At 40.5% G+C, this 20407-nt stretch overlaps 2 protein-coding genes across 2 annotated transcripts in view; one reads left to right on the plus strand and one right to left on the minus strand.

Annotated features, from left to right (window-relative positions):
* Positions 1–1049: 1049 nt before the first annotated feature.
* On the minus strand, positions 1050–7133 carry slc26a2 (solute carrier family 26 member 2). The gene is made up of 5 exons (XM_070836364.1): positions 7057–7133; positions 5069–5681; positions 4525–4815; positions 3567–4015; positions 1050–1954 (listed from the first exon to the last, which is right to left on the minus strand). The coding sequence occupies exons 2-5, from the start codon at positions 5663–5665 to the stop codon at positions 1120–1122; spliced, it is 2172 nt and encodes a 723-aa protein (XP_070692465.1). The 5' UTR covers positions 5666–5681; positions 7057–7133; the 3' UTR covers positions 1050–1119.
* Positions 3958–20407, plus strand: part of pde6a (phosphodiesterase 6A, cGMP-specific, rod, alpha) — a 32899-nt gene continuing 16449 nt past the window's right edge. The window contains exons 1-10 of the mRNA XM_070836365.1: positions 3958–4019; positions 9029–9100; positions 10442–10778; positions 11312–11453; positions 14371–14523; positions 16455–16544; positions 16990–17130; positions 18173–18247; positions 18893–18957; positions 19584–19650. Of these exons, the coding sequence (XP_070692466.1) occupies positions 10450–10778; positions 11312–11453; positions 14371–14523; positions 16455–16544; positions 16990–17130; positions 18173–18247; positions 18893–18957; positions 19584–19650 (1062 nt within the window). The 5' untranslated portion in view covers positions 3958–4019; positions 9029–9100; positions 10442–10449. The remainder of the gene's footprint in view (positions 4020–9028; positions 9101–10441; positions 10779–11311; positions 11454–14370; positions 14524–16454; positions 16545–16989; positions 17131–18172; positions 18248–18892; positions 18958–19583; positions 19651–20407) is intronic.

The raw sequence follows: 20407 nt of genomic DNA on the forward strand, positions 1-20407 counted from the left end.
TCATATGTCAAAGGACCTGATATGAAAACATTCACAGAATATACATCTGCATAGTGAAGGCACTGCAGTCTGGATACACGAAGGCCGCAAAATGGAAAGATACTGACGTTTGTCTGCTCTACAATATCATACCTATCGCCATTTACTGCTTTATGGCTTTGTAAACACGACCATGTCTTTCCCACAGGAAAAAAAAAAAAACCCTTTCCCTTGATTATCACTGGTAAACCACATTATGGGCTACCATTGCTTATAGTGCATTCATGTTCAGGCACAGTCTGGCAATTTCTTACAAAATAAATATTTCTAGAATAGCAAATGACACTGATTATTGAACGTTTACTGTGCTGTACAGTAGATTTAGAAAAACAAACAGAACTGTATTGCTATTGTAACTCTATCATATATATATATATATATATATATATATATATATAGAGAGAGAGAGAGAGAGAGAGAGAGAGAGAGAGAGAGAGAGAGAGAGAGAGAGAGAGAGAGAGAGAGAGAGAGAGAGAGAGAGAGAGAGAGAGAGAGAGAGAGAGAGAGAGAGAGAGAGAGAGAGAAATTTTTCCAGTTTCACAATTTCAAACTGAGTCAGCATGTGACTACATAAGCCTGTGCAGGTGGCAGGTGGCAGGTGACTGAACTCATTTCGGTCTCTGCGTGCAAAAAGGAGAAACTGTTGCTCTAAGAATTACAGATTAGAGGTTGACTGATTAATCTGCTGGCCAAATCATCAGCACTGATTGCATGCGTTATCAGTATTAGCACAATTGGCTCTGATAGTGGGGAGGAATATTGGCCGATTTTTAAATGGTTATCTGCTTTTCAAAGCTTTATCATCAGCTAATCGGTCAACCTCTACAACAGATGTAGCCATTGTCGAGTTTTACGGTTTACTCGGTACTTTGACTCCATTTCTATAAGGTAGACTTGCTGTTTGGACCTGCTGAAACAGTATTGAATAAAGATTGTCTGAAGCAGTTCTGACAAAATTTCATAACTTCAGCAATTACTGTAGCATTACAAGGCACGTAGGAAACAACGGGCCGTTCTTTTGTATTCTGTGAGATGTAAACTGCTTACATGTAAACATAGATATTTGGACAGATTATCTTTTTAGCATTTTCTGTCATAATCTCCATTAGGAGTTGAAAGGCTTTGGGCGTAGCGGACAGCGTCTCCAATGGTGAAGAATATGGTTTTGTTCTCTCCATCATATTCTTTTTTGTCGGTGTAGTATCCCCCTCTTTCCAGATCGTCCAGTACTGAGGCACTACACTGGGCCAGGACAACCTTGATCCCAAGTTCTCCGTAATCTTTGCGGACCTCTTTCAGAGCATTCACTCCAGCCGTATCTAGAAACAAGATGGCGCTGCAGTCGATCACCAAGCTGTGTAATCTACGGGAAGATTTCTTGTCAAGTATCAAGGTTACAGGCGCACCAGCTTCGACCTCATCCTCGTTATCCGCAGCATTCTTCTCGTCTGACTTCATATTTGCGACTCCTGTGTCCTCAGCTTGTTGTTTGCTCTTCTTCGTGAGCTTCATACGGCGAGTTTTCTCCTTCACAGGATCGAGCCCTGCACACCTGTAGAGACATTTTTTGAACAGGCTCTGGTTGGCATAATAGATTGGAGCCTCATATCTAAAAACAGCCACTCCGGGATGCGTTTGAAGGCCGTGGTAAGATGACAGGTCCTCATAATGTTCCCTGTTTGTAGCCTGGCCGAGCTCTAGGACCTGGGCTCTCTGAGTTCGGCCAAGGACGCAGAGGGCTGACACCAGGACTCCCACAAGGAGACCCAGCTCTGTATTGACCAGCGCTGAGGTCGCCATGGTGATCACCCAGATGGCAGTATCGACGCGGTTGACTCGCCACATGCGGGGAACGTCTGTGAATTTTCGTAAAGCTCCGCGGAGGTTAACCACAATGATGACAGCTAATACACATCTGGGCAGGAGAGGGAAGCAAGAAAACAAGCAGAAAAACATAAAGGTTATGAGTGTCACTTGGTGGTATTCATGGTAGGAGGCAACTGAATCTGAAGAGTAAAAGGTATTTTAAGCTGTTCAAGAAACACAAGGTTACAAGTCTTCACTTTCCATTTGCAGTATAAAAACATTTGGCTTCTGTCAACTTTAAGGTTTTTAAATTGTCAGTGCAACCTTTTACCATTAAAAAATAAAAAAGATGAAAACTTGTGTTTTTTCATATTTTTCAAAAGCAAAAACACTGAGGGGCGAAGGAGATAATGAGAGCAGCAGACGGTGTCAGCTCAAGCCCTACAGAAATAAGAGAGGAAGGATAATAAAAGAAGAAAAGGAACGAAGATTAAAAACTGCACTTAACAGATGGGTGTCGATACTGACAAAGACATTCCATACGATCAGTGAATTGGCGAGTGTGTTTGTTTACGGGTGTGTACGTAGGTAACAGAAGCAAATCAATACCAATCATCAGCTGCAATCTCAATCAATAGGCAGCGATCGAGGCTCACATGAGACCCAAAGCGTCTCCTAATGGATAAAAAGCCCTCTTTGCCTTCTAATTAGCAATTACCTCTTTTTATAAACTGATATTTTTGCTCCTTGCTCCCCCTTATTCCTAATTGGTTTTTGAATTATTATGAATTTAAACATTTTTGAACATCTGTGTCGTCACTTCCACGTTGTTGCTTAAAGATATTTGAACTAGCACAGCCTCTGCAGAGAGACCTATTGTTAACGCAGACTCTGCTGGTTATCTGTATTTGTCTAAGTCTACCCTTGAAACTTCTTTTCACGGTAAACAAGATAAGAACCAGAAGCAAACGTTTAGGTTTTTCATTACACTGGATAGAAAACCTTTGACTCATAAAACAAATAATGTCAATGTTTGTGTCAGAGCTGTATGCTGCTATGTGTTGCAATTTAAACTTTGGGTGGAATATCACTTACAGAATTTTACCATTTTAATATTCCAATATTGGCTTTTTTGAACAAAAATCTTCATTAATTTAATCGATCTATGTAGAAACTATGCTTTACAGATGACATGCATTTATGTCCTTCTACCATTGAATTTATTTTAGCAAGGTTTTATTTTTTTTTAAATGTATCAACCTTGACACTGGGCCTGGGTGTTTGCTCAGAACCAAAATGTGTGTGGCTCTAAATTGCATGTGGCAGGCTGGTGATGTTTGCTCCACACTGATGATTCTCCTCAACATGCATTTTATAGGTTAGAGATGTTTAGGAAGTGGTTTCTGCATATTGCTTATTTGCTTTTTACACACAGCTGATTTTTGTTATTCTACCACTCCCATCGTGTGACTGTATATGTCTTCTGTTTTGCTATTATGATTTATATAACCTTTACAAGTGGAAATTTTATCAATGTGAAAACACCACTCCAAACAAGCTGATTAAAGTTCATCACTGTATTGATGAGAGCAAGCTGTCATTCCACTAAATCAGATTTAATTACCATTTAACTGCTCTCACCTACTAATAAAAGGTTTAACTCACAAGAGGAATAATTAACGTTAATTAAATACTGCTAATTAAGATTTTGTTGTGCTTACTTTTGAAGGGAATAGAAGAGCGGTGCGATAACCAGCAGCACCAGCAGCAGGACGAGGGCGCTGACCAGCCCAGACACCTGAGTCTGGCACCCCGTTGACTCCTTGACGAGGCTTTTAGTTAGCGCTGCACTGGTGGTGAAGCAGCGGAAGAACGATGGCAGGATGTTGCAGAAGCCAATGGCGTACATCTCCTGGTTGGCATCCACTGTGTAACCGTGCTTTTTGGCAAACATCTCCGACAGTGAGACGGTGATGGCGAATCCCACGATGGCAATGGAGAAGGCGTCAACGGCCACATTGGGGATCAGAGACCACATGGGCAGCTGGGGAGGGAGGAAGCCCGTGGGGATGTTGCCAGCCACGCCCGACCCATAGTCGATATTGAAGCGACCAAAGTGAGAGGCCAGTGTCGCAATTATCACCACAAAGAGCTCAAAGGGAATTGGAGCCTGGGTAAGGAAAAGACACACAATTCTTGGATGTTATTTTTTTTGTTAGAATAACAAAAAAGTAAGGATGTTAGTTTAATTTTAACATTGTTACCACTAGCGGGGTTACAAATGTAAAGTTTGGTCTGAGGATTGTGGGGGAAATACCATGACAAGATAAGTCAAGTGGTTGTACTGCGTATGGTGGCCTTCTTAGGGTATGAACTTGTCTGATTTAGTTGCGCTTTTTATGCCTCAACTCATTTGGACCCTTGGATCTTAAGGCATACATCTACACATAGCCATATTTTAGCTTGAGCCTTAATCCAACTTCGCAATTTCATGGACCAATTACATTGGGGGAAAAAACAGCAGGGTAGCCAAGTGATGACCAAACATCACCATCCCACCGACCTTTTTTGATTGCAATCTTGACAAAGATTGTTGTACTGTTGCTGCAAATCATTTCAGAAAAAAAGCAGAGTTCTATTTGAAATCAGATTAGCCGCACCTTATCCATTTACTTTTACCTTTAGCTTGGCTTTGAAGCGATCGTTGAGCTCCTTGGTGGGTATCAGTATCAGCAAGCACACCAGACTGGTCACCAAGTCACAAATGTTGGTGTTTCCCAGGTTGATGAGCAGGTTGTACCAGGTCTTAAACAGCGTGAACCAGCCCTGGGGCCTGGGGATTTTCAGGCCAAGAAGGTACTTGAACTGGGAAGTAAGGATGGTCAGGGAGGCTCCTGTAGCGAAGCCACTGAGAAGGGAGTCGGAGAGATAGACGGAGACAAAGCCTACCTGGAAAATGCCCATTAGTACCTGAGAGAAGGCGATACGCAGGAGTAAGTCAACAGTTTCCAAACAAGCAGGAAATTGACATACATAGAAGTATTCGCAAAAAGACGCTAGAGATATTGTTTGGTCTGTTCATAGATTCCAGACTATACTGCATTTCCTCCTAGTTTACCAAAGTCATGAGCTGTGACTGAGCTGAATCAGACAGCATTTGTTTACAGTAGCATGCTGCAGATTTGTTGGATTCTAGTGCTTTAGGTCATCCCTGCTCACTTACCTGGTAAACCCCAGCAGTAAAGGTAACTGTAGCTCCCACTGTGATTGCATAGCAGCTTCTGTCACATTCCAAAGCAACGCTGCCATTCCCCTGGGCAGCCAGCAGAATGGCACTACTGTTACTACCGATGCTGCTGCTTTCCGTGGCGTATCCCGCCAGAGCCAACTCTCTATCCACAACCTGACCCACGAGCAGGCAGAGCACCCCAAAAATCCCCACTGAGATGTGTTTAGACGTGCCCAAGAAAGCATAGATGATGGAGGAGAAGAACGAAGTATAGAGACCATATATGGGGTCCTGGCTGGCCAGTAAGGAGTACGCTATGGACTGGGGGACCAATAGGATTCCAACAATCAGTCCTGACATGGCATCGCCCAGCAGCCATTCCCTGAGCTGGTAGCGAGGCAACCATTTCAGAATCGGGACAAAGCCCAGAACTTTGGTTTTTGCTTTCTTTGGGGTGCACAAGCAGTGTTTCTTAAGCCGATGTGACACGACAGATTGCCAGCCTTTGGCCGTTTCTTTCTCCAGTCTCGCCAGAATGAGAGGCTGCTGCTGGTCGCTTTCAGCTCCATCTTCCTCATCGCCATGAGTCATGATCAATCTGTGGTGACTAGAAAAAAAATAGAGTTCAGTTTAGCCCAGTAGTCATAGCAGCTTTATCTCAAACAACTGATTACAACAGGCAAAATAATGAGTGGACCTCCACACCCCTGCCTGAGCCAAATCATCTGCTCTAATGCATATTTTAACATTTGCTGCTCGCTACAATAATAACCACATACACTCAATAGGTGCGGGGTGAGGAGAAGTGCTATTCAAATCTCATGACAGTTAGCGTGGGCTTGACTACATATTGCTGACATTCTGGTGAGACTAAGGAATATTCCCTCCTCTTGATGTTACATCACAATACAGATAAGACACTTCCCCTTATTCATACAATTCAGCTTGTGCTGAAAAGCTTTTAGCGACCCGTACACAGAAAAATAAGGCTTTATCATTTGCTGGTAATCCCGAGTGCAGATCTCTACCAGGACAAAAACAGGAATCCAAGGAAGATGTCAATAATGGCTCACGTAATGTGATATGTTATTCCCCTCAACAGACTTGGCCGCTTGAGGTCATCATGTAAAGAGGCCTGAGCTACATAATGACTGGATCCTTTATTTCTGTTTCCCAATTCTAGAATTACCATGTCAAAAATTGTAAGTTGGCGTAAGTTAAGTCTGGGCATAACTTGGTTGAAAAGTCAGTTTTTACTACAGACCAACATTAAAGCGACTATATTTTGTCCAAAAAAGACCTAACCACGTGTAGAAACTGAACTGAAACTAACTTCAACGCTGGGGATCGAATTGGTTTTATATAACAAGCACATCAAAAACAAAACTATCACCTCACAACCCAGCTGATCACATTTAACAGGCGTTTTTTACCCTGTAGATACCCAAACTGTGCTTACAGTAATCCCTACTGGGACTGTGTGACTACTTCTCCACAGCATGCATTCTCAAAATTATAACGTCAATAGGATTACAGTGACCTTAACTCGTTTTGTTTCCCCAAAGGACTCACGTGTAGTGATGTTAATGAGATGATCGGCCATGCCTGCAGACCATTTAAATGCAGACAGTTGTTAATTGGAAGCGTTATCACCAAAATGTTAACTTGTATAGCAGCATTACTAAACGGTAATATATACTAACGCTTATATCTAATGTTGCCGGTGTAAAAATCTCCTCAAAGTCATTGTTTACTTGCGAAAATCCCTTATTAGCTCAGTCCCCGCAGGGTTAACTAGCTAACATAACTCCTGCCAACGCTGCGTTAGCGGAGCCCTGAATGGGCACTATTGTAAACAAGTTGTCAACGTGGACACCAGCTGAAACTTTAAGCTAACGGAGGTTAACTAACGCAACAGTCTACTTTTCCGCAGGAGGAGAGAAAAAAAACATTGTTGTGTACAAGTGTAAAGTGTAACTGACCTGAGCTCGAGTCAGTCGTGGTTTACAAAGTTACTCGTGACTTCAGACAGTTGAGTGTCATCCTGCTTCAATTGCATTAGGGACCGGTCTTTAGCGCCGTGCGTCATGACGTTTACGGAACGTGCGTCACATGACCGACTGAGACAAAAGATAGTTTGTGTAGGAAGATGAATCACTTTGTAGCAAAATAAGAAATGTGTAATTATTATAAATTATAATGCCGAATTTAAGGCAAGGGAAGCTACTATGTGTAGTTATGTTCAGATAACAAGGTTTACATTAAAAAAATAAGTATATCTTCATAATGTAAAATCCTTGCACAGTCACACAGCTCTTGAAAAACACCTAAACAGAAGGCCAGCTATCATAACTTTTCTATTTCAACAATTGGCTGAATAAAAAAAAAATCCCTAAACTGTTTTTTTAACGCATATTTGGAAAACAGAATAACAGTGGAAAACTAGTGTAGAAATATCTGGCATATAGTTAGTCAGGGAAAAACTGTTCTCCAACCCAAAGTCCATGAGCCACTCATTCTGTAACTCATATTGAGGTTGGTGACAGGGCATCCAGGGATAGTGAGTATTCATTTAGCTTTTCAACTCTCTGAACAGATTGATTGAGTCCATACAAGTGAAAGCAGCTGTGCAGCTCTGTGAAGGTTTTTGTTATCACCAATGACATGACTTCTGTTCCTGCTGTTTGTTATTCTGTCTCAGATTGCTTAGAGGGGGCGTTAGGGTGACTGATGTTTCTGATTTATCACCACAGGTGGAGGCACTTGATATAATAATAATAATGATAGTAAATGACTATTCTTTGTTTTTGCTATGGCCAAACACTTCTGAATCCCATGGCATGCCAGCAGGTAATAAGGTAATAAGGTAATAGAGGGTCAGAAGGGAGAGGGTGTTGGTGAGTCTTGGTTTTGCACTCACAGTTTTGCTGAGGCCCTACATGACATGACATGAGCAATCTGACTAAATGACTAAATGATATCATAATTTATATTGCTCATTTGTACAGTAGCAAGCAACAGAGACTGATATTAATGTTTTTCAGGCCTCTTGTCATGGTTATGAAATACTGAGAGTTTTTAGCAACTCGTTAAAAATAGAAATAGCACAGTGTACTTTTAGATTAAGTTTTGGATTCTTGAGAATATAGACTGATGAGCAACTTGATTAACAGAAGTTACTTTTCAACAAAAGTTTATTAGTGTGTTGTGTATTATAACTCATTGTCAACGTCTCCTCCATTTAGCTCAAACTCTTATTTTATGGTATATTACTGTATTACTATAAAATGTATAAGTTGTTTCTACGTGATCTCTGAAATCTTGTTACCATTGGGATTGTTTGTAACTGATATATTCAAGAGGAGAGGAAATAACCATCTTCTATCGGCCACCGTTGAAGCAAACAGGGAGTCATTTATTCTAAAATGAGAGCCTTTGACGGAAGTGTAACTTAAATACTTCTTGTTATGAACACAGACATGCAGTACCGTTACCATATTGCCTGCGAACCCCAAATTTCTAGCAAAGTAACATTTTTACAGTGAAATTGGGACACTTTCTGAGAGAGTTTAGCTCATTGAGGTCTAACTGAATGTGTTAGAAGTGTTAAACTAAAACTACGTCCGTTAAAAATGTCTTTATCTGGTATTCCTAATGAGCTTTTTGGGTGGAGGTATCTCCAAAATCATGCAGACAAGAGGTTGTCATATATCTTATGAACACAGTATCTCAAATCAGCAAGCTATACGCCATGAGTACTAATTTTTCGTGACACTACACAGGAACCAATACAATCGAGTGCTTTGGGTGCCTTAGAGTGACACAGAAAAAGGAATCCCATGTTGTATCATTAAACATGGAAGGTGTCGTAATCCCAGCGTTGTAATTGGATGCAGGCTTATGTCTACACATGACCATTTAAAACCATCCTGGTAATCCCTTTTCTTTTCTCAGACACCTGCAGAGTTGGTTAGCAGGACAGACGGATTACACACTTTGCTGGAGACAATACAAGGACTTTAACAGGTAGGACTGTTCATCTTTTATTAAAGTAATCTATATAAGGTTTGTGGGACAGAGGGGTCACTTGTATTTTACTATTATTATATTGCATAACTTTATTGGTGAATGTATTTGATGTACCTTTGATAAGGAACAGCAACACAGGACAGAAAATCACAGGGAAGTACTAAATGAACTTAAATGTGTCCTGTTGTGACAACACAAAGCCTGTTGAATTCATTGTCGGGAGTCATTTGGCCTTAACGTTCATATTATGGTGATTTAAAGGGATGACGCCCACTTTGCTTTTATCACAACGCATTTTTTTTTCAATTATTCTGTGTTATGATAGAATAAGCATAGATGTCTCCATAGCCGACAGTGAAGGTTAAGAGCCAAAGACGTGAAGTTGAAATTGAACAACAAAATAACATTTTCAGTGCGCGTCAAAGACTCATGATTAGAGACATGGTGACAGAGCTATGAAACACACAGCCTTTGTTTAAGTTGTGTTTTCAATTTGTTTCACAGTTTTTCAAGATAAGCGTAACTGGAGACGGACAATAACAGGTTTCCATCTATTATGAAATTACTGTCTGTCTACATGAACTATTGATGAACCCAAGTTGAATAAGACTACTGTATATACTACTTAATGCTGTATGTACTGCTTAGTACTTACTTACCACCTATATGCTAACTAATATGGCTGCCTGTTACAGGGAAGGGCTCTTGCAGTGATAAACCCAATTAGAATTAATCAATAATCATCTCCAGCTCCAGCTCTATCTTTCCTTTTCGCATCTTTTTGAAGTGACGTGTTGTTTGGGTGTGGATGATATTTATTTATTTTTTCCTACATTGCACTTTAGTGTACTTTTTATTCTATTTATTTGTGTTTTCTTTTATACCTTTTATGGCACCTAAAGGAGGTTGCACCTTTCAATTTTGTTGTACTTGTTGCAATGACAATAAAGACATTCATTCGTTACACATTGACTGTATGGTTCAGTCTCAGTGTTTTCATCATCCCTGTGCACTACCTGCCCAGCACGAGTTGTTTGAGACCGTACTGGAGCTAAAAGAGGAAGTAAATGTTGGACTGATATGACTTTTTTCCTTGTTGTGCATTAGCTCAGACCTGAAGTAATCAAACAATCATTGTATCTTTAAGTGGAAGGCTTTTTCTGTTGGATCAGTTTTGGTTTAATACACTGCTAAGTAGCAGTTAATGAGTAATTTTTGAATGAAAGGAGGTTTTTTGAATACACTTTCCCTAACCAGACTTTTCTCACTCTGCATTTTGATTGCTGAGCATCCAGCCCCAAAAATTAATGCCATCTGTTTTAAATTGTGCCCCGTCAGCAGCAGCCATGGTGGACGCAGCGGCAGCAGAGCAGTTCCTGGATGCCAACCCTCAGTTCGCCAAGCAGTACTACGACACGAACTTCCGGCCTAAGGTCGTCTCAGACCTGCTGGACAACAACCGGAAGGTGGTGCTGGACATCAGCAAGTACCACGACCTGACGATGGCGGACGAGAGCGAGATCCTCTTCGACCTGATGCGAGACATCCAGGACAACCTGCAGATGGAGAAGTCTGTCTTCAACCTCATGAGACACCTCAGCTTCATGATGAGGGCCGACCGCATGAGTCTCTTCATGTACCGCCAGAGGAATGGAGTGGCTGAGCTGGCAACCAGGTTACTGGGGATCTCTGCTAAAGTTTAACATGTAGCTTATTCTGAGAAACAGAGATTATGTGTTAGTGTCAAAAGATGATAAAGGTATGACTTGAACTGCATAGATTTTGTTAGTAAGCAGCAACAGTTAAGCCTGGAAAACTAAACATCTTGGACAAAGATCATTCTCAGATAAATCCCTCTGGAATACGTATTGAATGAACACACTTACTCTTTTTCACCAGCACACTGACACTATCTCAGACACTCATATTTGGCAGCTCAATTAATAGAATGTTTTTTTTTCCCACATATTTTCATGCCAACATCAGGTGCCCACTACAAGCAGACTTTGACTGCTGACAGCTCCAGTGATGATTTAGAACCTTGAGAAGTGTTGAGGGACATTTGCATTTCCTGTCTTTAGTGATTGAGTTTTGTGCAGGTTTTAATGCTTTGAAGTTAAATGTTTGAGTTAAAGAATTAAAAAAAAAAAAAGATATCAACCTGTTTCAGTTACACAACACATTATATTTTTTTATCTTTACCTTCAGGTTATTCAATGTGCATAAAGATGCGGTGTTTGATGAATGCCTGGTGCCACCTGACAGTGAGATTGTGTACCCGCTGGATTTGGGCATTGTGGGCCACGTGGCGTCCAGCAAGAAGATGGTCAACATTCCTAATGTGGCTGAGGTAGATAAATGCAACTGTTTGTTTGAATCTTCCCACACATACTTTCAATATATATTTAAAGAGTAAAACGTTTTCCTCCCAATTGATTTTCATCCTCAATTTTACTTCTTTACTTCTCATTACAAAACATGCAAAAACTCAAATCTATCATCCACAATAACATATGTAAAAGAAAATATATATAATATATATATATATATATATATATATCTTATATATAAGATAAAGTCCTCCCTCTGTTACTGCCACATGGTAACTTAAAAGCAGTCTGATTAGTCGTGTAATCAGTACAGCACAGGTCATGGCCAGACATTTTTTTAAAGATTAGACAATAGAAAGTAACAATTTCCTCTGTTTGCCAAGGAGTAAAAAACTGTCTCCTGTTGCTCTGTCTCTATTTGACCACCAGATGGCGACTTGACATCACAGTGTACCTTCCACTAATTCCCTCCAACCAAAGCCAGTTCAATCTCATTATAGCCAATACCTTTGGCATTTGAAAATGGCTGGCAAGCTCATTCCCATGTACATTTCAAGTTTGTCATGCTGCTGCAGGTCCACTAACTTCACTTCCACCCCCTCCTTCCTGGCCACCCCTGCACAAACTGTTATTGTGACATTTACACATAATAAGGCAACAGCCCACTCTGCATAACTGATGGATTACAAGCCCTCCTCTGTATCAGTTCAACCACTTCATTTCATGGGAGATTAGAAAGCTCAGCTGCTGATGTACGAACAAAACAGACCCGGGTTGATTGTTCGCGTTTGGTTTTTATCTGTCAGTTTTGCTGCCAGGCCGGCCGGTTGTGCCTTCACTGTGAGCCACCGCAGAACAGACACCATCTCGCTGTTCAAAACCTGCATTCGTCTGTCTCACACAAACACATTGAAGCACGATTGGGAAATGTGGCAACTGGAACGATATCAAAGCCTCCAAGCCTCAGTCTCCCCAGTCGTAGTGAAAGAACAGCTATGTTTCCATATAATTGGTTGGCTTTATGATGCTAATGCACTAAGGATGGCCTTTCAGAGTAATGCAGAGACTGGGAATCACTGTCTCTCTGTGCTCTATTTCCATCCCAGTCCAATCCAGTGCAACTAGTCAGGGTTCATGTAGGTGGAAGGTGGGAATTATGTTTCACTGGGATTATGTGGTGAGCAACAGCTGGCCTCATTTCTCCCGCTTCTTCTATCCCTTTCTCCTTCAAAGTAACTTTAATCATCCCATAATTTACAGACTAATAACTTTGACCATTATATGAGGTGTGGTTACTCGAGGGATGTGCGTGTGAGAGGTGGGGAATGTTAGTGGGGGAGGATGCAGATGAAGCCGGTTAATCTGTCCTGAATTAGAGCGATCCCAGATTACTCCCAGAGGTCACACAGGCCCAGAGCCATTTTCACAGACTCAGCACTATAACACACCTTTAATCTAGTCTGTTACACAGTATTGTTTCCAATTTTCATCTTTGAAGAAGAAACACTGAAATCCACTTAATGTGTCATAACTTGAGAAATTAAATTGGCCAGAGAGACACCTTGTGTCTATGTATGTTATATATAATTACATAAATAAATGGTGTCTATGAATATATACTTATATAACTTGCACTTAGATTATGTTTCTAAAGTGTAGAGTTCCTGAGTAAAGGTCAGGGCAAAGCGTGCCCTGATAACAGGCAGGATGAAGACTTCTCTGGGCTTTAGGGGGTCAAAGGTCATCCAATAAGAACCTGTCAAACGGCCCATATCTTTGGAACAAGTTCATTTCTAAGCTGTGTGAGGCTGCACTCGAACAAGTCAATATGCGTTGCTGATCCAGGATCAGCAAAATAAGGGAGAGAAAAACAAATTTTAACATTAATAAATAGGCTGATTTAGTTTGTTCTGTTGACTGCATAAATCCCATTACTGATGCTCAAACAGATGTACAACTTCAAAATAAAAACCGAGAATGAGAAAGGGCAGGTGCATACTTCAAAAGGAACATGTTGCACTTTTCCTTTTGAAGTATAACATGCAGTAGAGTCAGTCTACTGCATTTGGTCTGACCCACAAATGCATTAAACCCATGAAAGGTCTTTTCAGGATGCAGGACGCAGATCCAGGATGTGTATCTGTAGCTCAGTAGAAGTGTGTTTGAGTTTCTGCTCAGGCTTCTTACCTTTGCACGTGACTGCAGCACCATTAAAGTTTCTGAGGCTGGAGGATGAAACTTTAATGACACAAATGTTTGATTCTGAGGAGTTTTCTCCTGTTGGTGAGTGTGAGGTTGTTAAAGGGGCAGATAAAGCAGTAGAGCCTGACAGATAAATCGGCCAATACGAGCTTATTGCAAAATATATCAGTATTGCCACTTGTATCAGCCGATAAATTCCAAAAAATTTAAGTACAGCAATGACATAGATGTGTTTGGAAATAGTTAATTCAATAATTTCTCCACCTGTCCTTTATCAATCAGACTATATGTATTATGCACTCTGCAAAATATTATAAACTATGCTTCTCTTGCAAACTCTACTAACTTACTGATTCCCTGAATGCACCCTGCTTATGAGTTTGTCTTTTTCTAACCAGAGAGTAAAATCTGCACAAAATCTCACACCTTGCCTTTTCCTAACCTGGGCTCTGTCACCAATTTTGGTCCTCTGAAGTGTGCTTTCTTCAGGTTTTAGTTTATGGGAGTTAATGAGTCGCTCTTGCTCTGTTTCACGCCTGGAGAAACGCAACTGATGGCCCTTGCTGCACAGGAGGAGCAGTAGGTGGAGTGTAGCAGAAAGGGTCTTGAGTTTGTGCATAAGAGAATGTCTTTGCAAGCAGTGTTCACCAAAGTCTGGATGTTTTGAAGGGTGCAGGGGCACTGACCCGGCAATTAATACAATGAAATACTCTCTCTCTCTCTCTCTCTTCTTAGAGCCCTCATTTCAGTGACTTTGTGGACGAGCTGACTGAGTATTCGACCAAGAATGTCCTCGCCATCCCCATCATGAACGGTAAAGACATGGTGGCAGTCATGATGGCCCTCAACAAGTTGGATGGGCCATCCTTCACTGCAAAAGATGAAGAGGTAACAATCTAATACTGTCTTGGAAATTCAGCACATTCACTTACTTCCATGAATTCCATTTTCGGCTTTATAGAGAACACCATAACTATTATGTCTTTTACGAGCAACTTGCTGCAGCGCATGGTCCTGGACTAGGTGCCCAATGTGCACAGGGCTATCTTTATTTAGATGGATGACTTTGAAGGTTTTTTTGTTTGTTTTCTTCTCACTTTGTTGAATAAAAATGTTCAAACTGGTGTTTGTAGAACAGGACATTAGTTCATTACAATACAACTGAGAACATGATTGCCACAAATACTACTGCAACTACTACTGCTAATAATAATAATAATAATAATAATCACTTTGCAACTGTGACAGGGAATCTCTTCAAATGTGGTATAAATGTATATGGCCATGACTCAATTCATATGCTAATTACGACATTTTAGTCAATGTCTAATAGAATAAAATGATGACGTGATGTCAGTTTATATGCAAAGGGTCAAAGGTCAGCTTCACTGTGACATCATTATGTCCTGCAAAAACACTTTTCAGGCCATTATTCAATGACATAACTCAGGAACAGAAGGGAAGATTGTGTCCATGTTTCTCATTTGGTTGTATACAGAATTGGTGATGCTAATTTGGGGTCTTGACAGACAGTTGTGGCCCTGCTTGTAATGCTTTTGCGGCTAATCTGCTGTATTTTCCTGCTTCGTCAGTGGTACTTTGGGTGCATGCATCCTAGTACCCTGTCGTCAAGTTAGCTGAGGACATGTAATGTACAATTACATTACATTATAACTTTATATAATCCTTGTTTTACTCTAAATATGATGGGAAGGTGCAAAATACCAACTAGAAATGACTCAGAGAGCATTGGGTACAATTATTCTCCCAGTTTGTTAAATTTTAATTTAGAATCTGTATTTGATATAGACAATTTGCTGGCTGGCTGCTGGCACCCTGGGTTTTTGGACAGTATCTAAATTCTAATCTATTAGAACAGAGCTGAACAGAGCCGAACCATCATGATTGGGAGACAATCATGATGAAATATTAAATTAGCTTGACATTTAAACTCCCAACCAGTAAAGTCAGTGTTTTATATAGGACTGGAACAATTGATGTGGTTAAGTCAGTAAGTTTAATATTTTATTTGCATAAAACCATGTGTTTGCTTTATGGCTCCTACTCTGGCCTGCAGTAGCAGTTGTTGTATAAGTCACCTAAACTATGCTGATATATTGCTACATAAATCTAAAGCCCCTCCAGTCATTACTAGCAATTCTAATCCTTTAACTTTCTGAAAGCTGACAGGAGAACATTTTTCAGCCAAGAGAGGCCTGTCATAGAACATTTAGAGAGAGAGATCTCTAGTGGGTGCAAAGCGATAAACTAAGACACAAAACTAACTACAAACTAAAACATCACAGCAGATGCTTCACCACCAAAACTATAAAATAGTTTAAAGTCAGTCACAAAGTCAGTACAAGTTGTGAAATCATCCCTAAATCAAAGTGTGTGCTTAACTTTACACGAACAATTAACAAGCAACAGTTGTGGGCCTCCACTGTGGCCGCCTGAATCTGTGTTTCATCACCTGAGAGCTCTCTGTGGCATTCAGACCACACAGAAATGCATTTTCTTTGTCAAGAGAGGAGACGATGTTACCTAAATCACTTATATCTAAAAGAGCAGTTGAACCATGTAGCTATTTGCAATTCTTTGACTCAAAAATGAGAGATCTGCCATTTGTGTGAAATGTGTCACCTGCTCTGAGTGGTGGTACAAAAGTAAAAGTGAGGAGCACATCAATTAAAACTGATGAATATTTTAATGTTTATTTCTGGGCCTTTGCTGAGAACCCGCAATCATAACCACCTCTAAGCATTTACACAAAGCAGCTGAAAGTGTGTGAAAAGTGTGCTGTTTTTTTTTTTTTCCAGACCTTGAACAAGTATCTCAACTTTGGCAACCTGCTCCTGAGAGTTTTCCACCTGAGCTACCTGCACAACTGTGAGACCAGGAGGGGACAGGTGAGCAGGCAGAGCATGCAGGACTTCAATTAGTCTTTCCCTTGGGAAATATTTCATTTGAGTTTGTTCTCAGGCTGCATTCACACAAGCTGAAAGTGTCCCACATCTGACCTTTTTTCCATCTTAGTCTCAGATCTGATGCTTATTAGACTCAATGTGAACAGCAAAAAGGTGCATGGATCCACATTTCTTCTTCTCTTGATGACATAGTTATATGGAAGAAAGGAGCATGAAAAAGATGGAAAGAGAGTCCTACAAATTGATTAGTGTATTTGACGAGGTGCCTCGATTTGGCCTGATTCTAAAAGCACAAACTGTAAAAAAAAAATGTGTCGTAATAGTAAGAGAAGCGACAGTCAGACAGGAGGAGAATTTACAGGTTAATCCTCAGGTTCTATGGCGCACATGAACTTTGCAACTGTTCTGTATCCACAACATTGTACAGGTGCTGCTGTGGTCGGCCAGCAAGGTGTTTGAAGAGCTGACGGACATTGAGAGGCAGTTCCACAAGGCCTTGTACACAGTCAGAGCTTTCCTCAACTGTGACCGTTACTCTGTGGGTCTCCTGGACATGACCAAGACCAAGGTGGGTTTCCATAGATACACACCCAGAGAAGTCAGGGAAAAGCTGTAAACAAGCAAAACTATTAATACAGAGGTCAGGAAGCAGCACCATAATCCGCTGTCTGTGGTTTACTATCCGTGCTTCACTGTTTTTAAATGGTCAGGTTCCAAGTTTACACTGTGATGTCACCGGAATATTAAGTTTTGTTGCATCAGATTTACACTCATTTGCAGAGTTAGGAGCCAGGTCACCCAAATAAAGCTTAAGTAGTCAAACTTCTTAAACTTTAATATAAAAGCAGACCAGGGAGAAATAATCTACATCTGGGGCTTGAATTAGATTTTGAGAAACGTAACAGTGCTCGGTTTCACAAAATCCTAAAACTTGGCACGAGCCACAGTGAACCGTGACATCCTGGGAAAATGGAACCACCATTACAATCAACTTTTACAAATTTGAAACTACGTGCATCCATTGCTCATTGATTATTCACTGATGTGTTTGTACCATTCTCTTCAGAGTTTATTGAGATTCCTCTCCTGTTTTTCTCCCTCCTCATTTGGGAAGAGTACTCCTTTGGGGTTTCTTTGTCAGACCTTCATGAAAGAAATACTAAACACCCCGTTCTGATCAGTGGTGTTCAATCCCTATGTATTTGTGATAACTACCATATTGCCATAGATACTACTTATTGGCTGTGGCTGTCACCTAATTACACACAGCTGCCAGTTGATTCCTAGCACCTGCTATCTGAGAACAAACACATGTTGTCTGCCTGCACAGATGGCTGTCTGGTAACAACACTGGATCTCATGAATAAACCACTTAAGAATAAACAAAAGTAGTGGCTCAGCTTTGAGCCCATGTTTTAAAAACTGCACTTTTTGAAGAAAGAACAGAAAATATTACAAGCTCCTAAGAGGCTGCTGGCATTAGTATTTTCAGGCTGGACCTACTATATACAGTAAGTGCATCTAAATAATGAAACAACAGAAGCGTCCGTATCAGCAATGTTGTTTCACTTAAAATCTCCTGTTTTTTCTCTGTGTTTGTGTGTGTGTAGGAGTTCTTTGACCTGTGGCCAGTTCTGATGGGAGAAGTTCCACCATATGACGGACCTAAAACTCCTGATGGCAGGGTGAGGAAATATTGATCACTGCTACGACAACTACCGCCATTGCCAGTACTGTCACTGCTCCTGCTCATTTACTCTACTGCCCCCCTCAGGCCAAAATGTCCCCTTGACTGTCACTTATCCACGAGAGGTAAACAGTAAAACTTTTGGCAGCCTACTGAGCAGATTCATGCTCCCAGGTTAATGGTGGAAGACTTCTTGCACCACTGTACAACTTTCATAGGAATGAACGGAGCCTCGCCTCTGACGCCATGTCCAGTTCTCTTTATGCTGTACGTTTTACTTGAGTTTTCAACTGCAACTCGTGTTTTTTAAAATGTTTTTTACTCAGGTGGAGTTTTCACAGCCATCAGTATTTCACACATCAACAAACCTGGACCTTTTCTTCACAATTTGATATAAATTAGTTTCCCAGTACTGCTTATTAGCAAACTTGGAAAATACAATAATTATTATATATAGTAAATAACTGTTACTAAGTCACAGTTACTACATTTTGTCTACACTTAATGAAGAGTTAATGTTGTCATGCAATATATTACTCTGTTTGTATCGTCGTTGGGAGTTTTTTGATCCCAATTGATTCAGTTTAAATGTCTTCTCCACATAATGTCTGTCTAATTGTGATGTTGTGTGTGTCTTTTCAAGGAAGTTATCTTCTACAAACTGATTGACTACATCCTACATGGCAAAGAGGACATCAAAGTCATACCGTAAGTCAACACAGAGATCTACTTTAGAGGTTGACTATTAGTCGTGTGATGAAGCAGGTTTTTAAATTGTAAGCCCCCATTTTGTTTGTTCTTATGCTTGTGGACGCACATGTGCTGGATGTTAACATAACTTTTGTTTATGAGAAGACTCTACAGAGCACATTTAAGGTTTTTGGGGAGTTGTTACCAGAGGTATATTAATGTTGTCTGTTCCTCCCTGACAAAACTGAATATGATCTACATTTGACCTTTTATGAAAAATCCTACAAGATCATTTCCAAGGCTAGATGTCGTCATTTTAATTTGATTTTAATTAACACAAGTCACTGACATTCTGATCCTGTGTGTGTCCTTTTTTTCGATTTTCTAACATTGCTCCGCTTGTAAACAGAAATAATTGCTTTTCAAATATCTCACTGCAAAATAATTTAACCTGCGTAAAAAAGTTGTTTATGGATTATTTGACTTTAATGATTTTACATAATCTTTAGATCACCCTGGGTGAGTCAAATTTCTCTTATCACTGAACGAGAAAGTCATTTACATGATTATTTTGTTTCCCTGTCGTTTTCATAAGGTGATTATTATAGCAATTTACTTTTCTGCTTGTCGTGTTTCATCCTCAGGAATCCTCCAGCAGATCACTGGTGCCTGGTTAGCGGTTTACCAACCTACGTAGCAGAGACTGGGCTGGTCAGTGTGTGTTTTTCTGTAGTGCTCCTGTCCTCTCCTTTATCTCAAGTTTGCTCTGAGGTTCTGAATAAATCTCACACGACATCCTGAAAGAAAGAATGAACTCTCACAAAAACGCTCCCATTTGTACACTTGTCATGTGTTGGGTATCAAAGCTGAACTCCACAGCCTTCCACCTCATACAACATCCAGTGAGGCCTACAAGTCCAACAAATTGACTCCAGATAAATATTTCTCTTTCATTGGCTCAGGTATGTCATTGCACTGCACAGAAAAGGCTTTGAATAGCGTCAGAGAAATTTTTTGACTGCTGAGATCTGAATTGTGAAATTCAATGCAGTTTTAGGTTGACTTGGCTTGATTTGGCTTCTACTTTGAATTTGCATATTTACATGAAGCTAGAAAACACCTGAATTAACAGCAGCCTGCCCCGGGGAGTTTCTTTATGCCACCTTTTAAAGGTTCCCCATGGAGTTTTAGACCTCTAGTAGTGCTACAGAGCAGTTTTTCTAAAAGTGGGTCCCCCTTGTTTTTTATTTTTACTGTATCTCATGCAAGTACACGAGGATGCACACACGTATAGGTCCAACCAAACACTCCAACCAATGGTGTGACACTATTAAGCACTACTACTTTAGCAATGTGCACTGCAGAAGAAAACGGCAAGCTAGTCAACAATGCAAACCTCTCCTGACTCTGCTTCTGCTCTTGCTTTCTCTTCTTTGCTCTCTATGTAAAGTTTCCTTGGGTTTCTTGA

This window comes from Pempheris klunzingeri, chromosome 9 (genome assembly GCF_042242105.1).
Source record: "Pempheris klunzingeri isolate RE-2024b chromosome 9, fPemKlu1.hap1, whole genome shotgun sequence".
NCBI classification, from domain to species: Eukaryota; Metazoa; Chordata; class Actinopteri; order Acropomatiformes; family Pempheridae; genus Pempheris; species Pempheris klunzingeri.

Coding starts and splice junctions, on each gene's coding strand:
- slc26a2 (XM_070836364.1), bottom strand. CDS start 5,665: ATGACTCATGGCGATGAGGAAGATGGAGCTGAAAGCGACCAGCAGCAG. Junction 4,816..5,068: donor TTACTGCTGGGGTTTACCAG/GTAAGTGAGCAG, acceptor GCCTTCTCTCAG/GTACTAATGGGCATTTTCCA. Junction 4,016..4,524: donor GCTTCAAAGCCAAGCTAAAG/GTAAAAGTAAAT, acceptor TTCCTTACCCAG/GCTCCAATTCCCTTTGAGCT.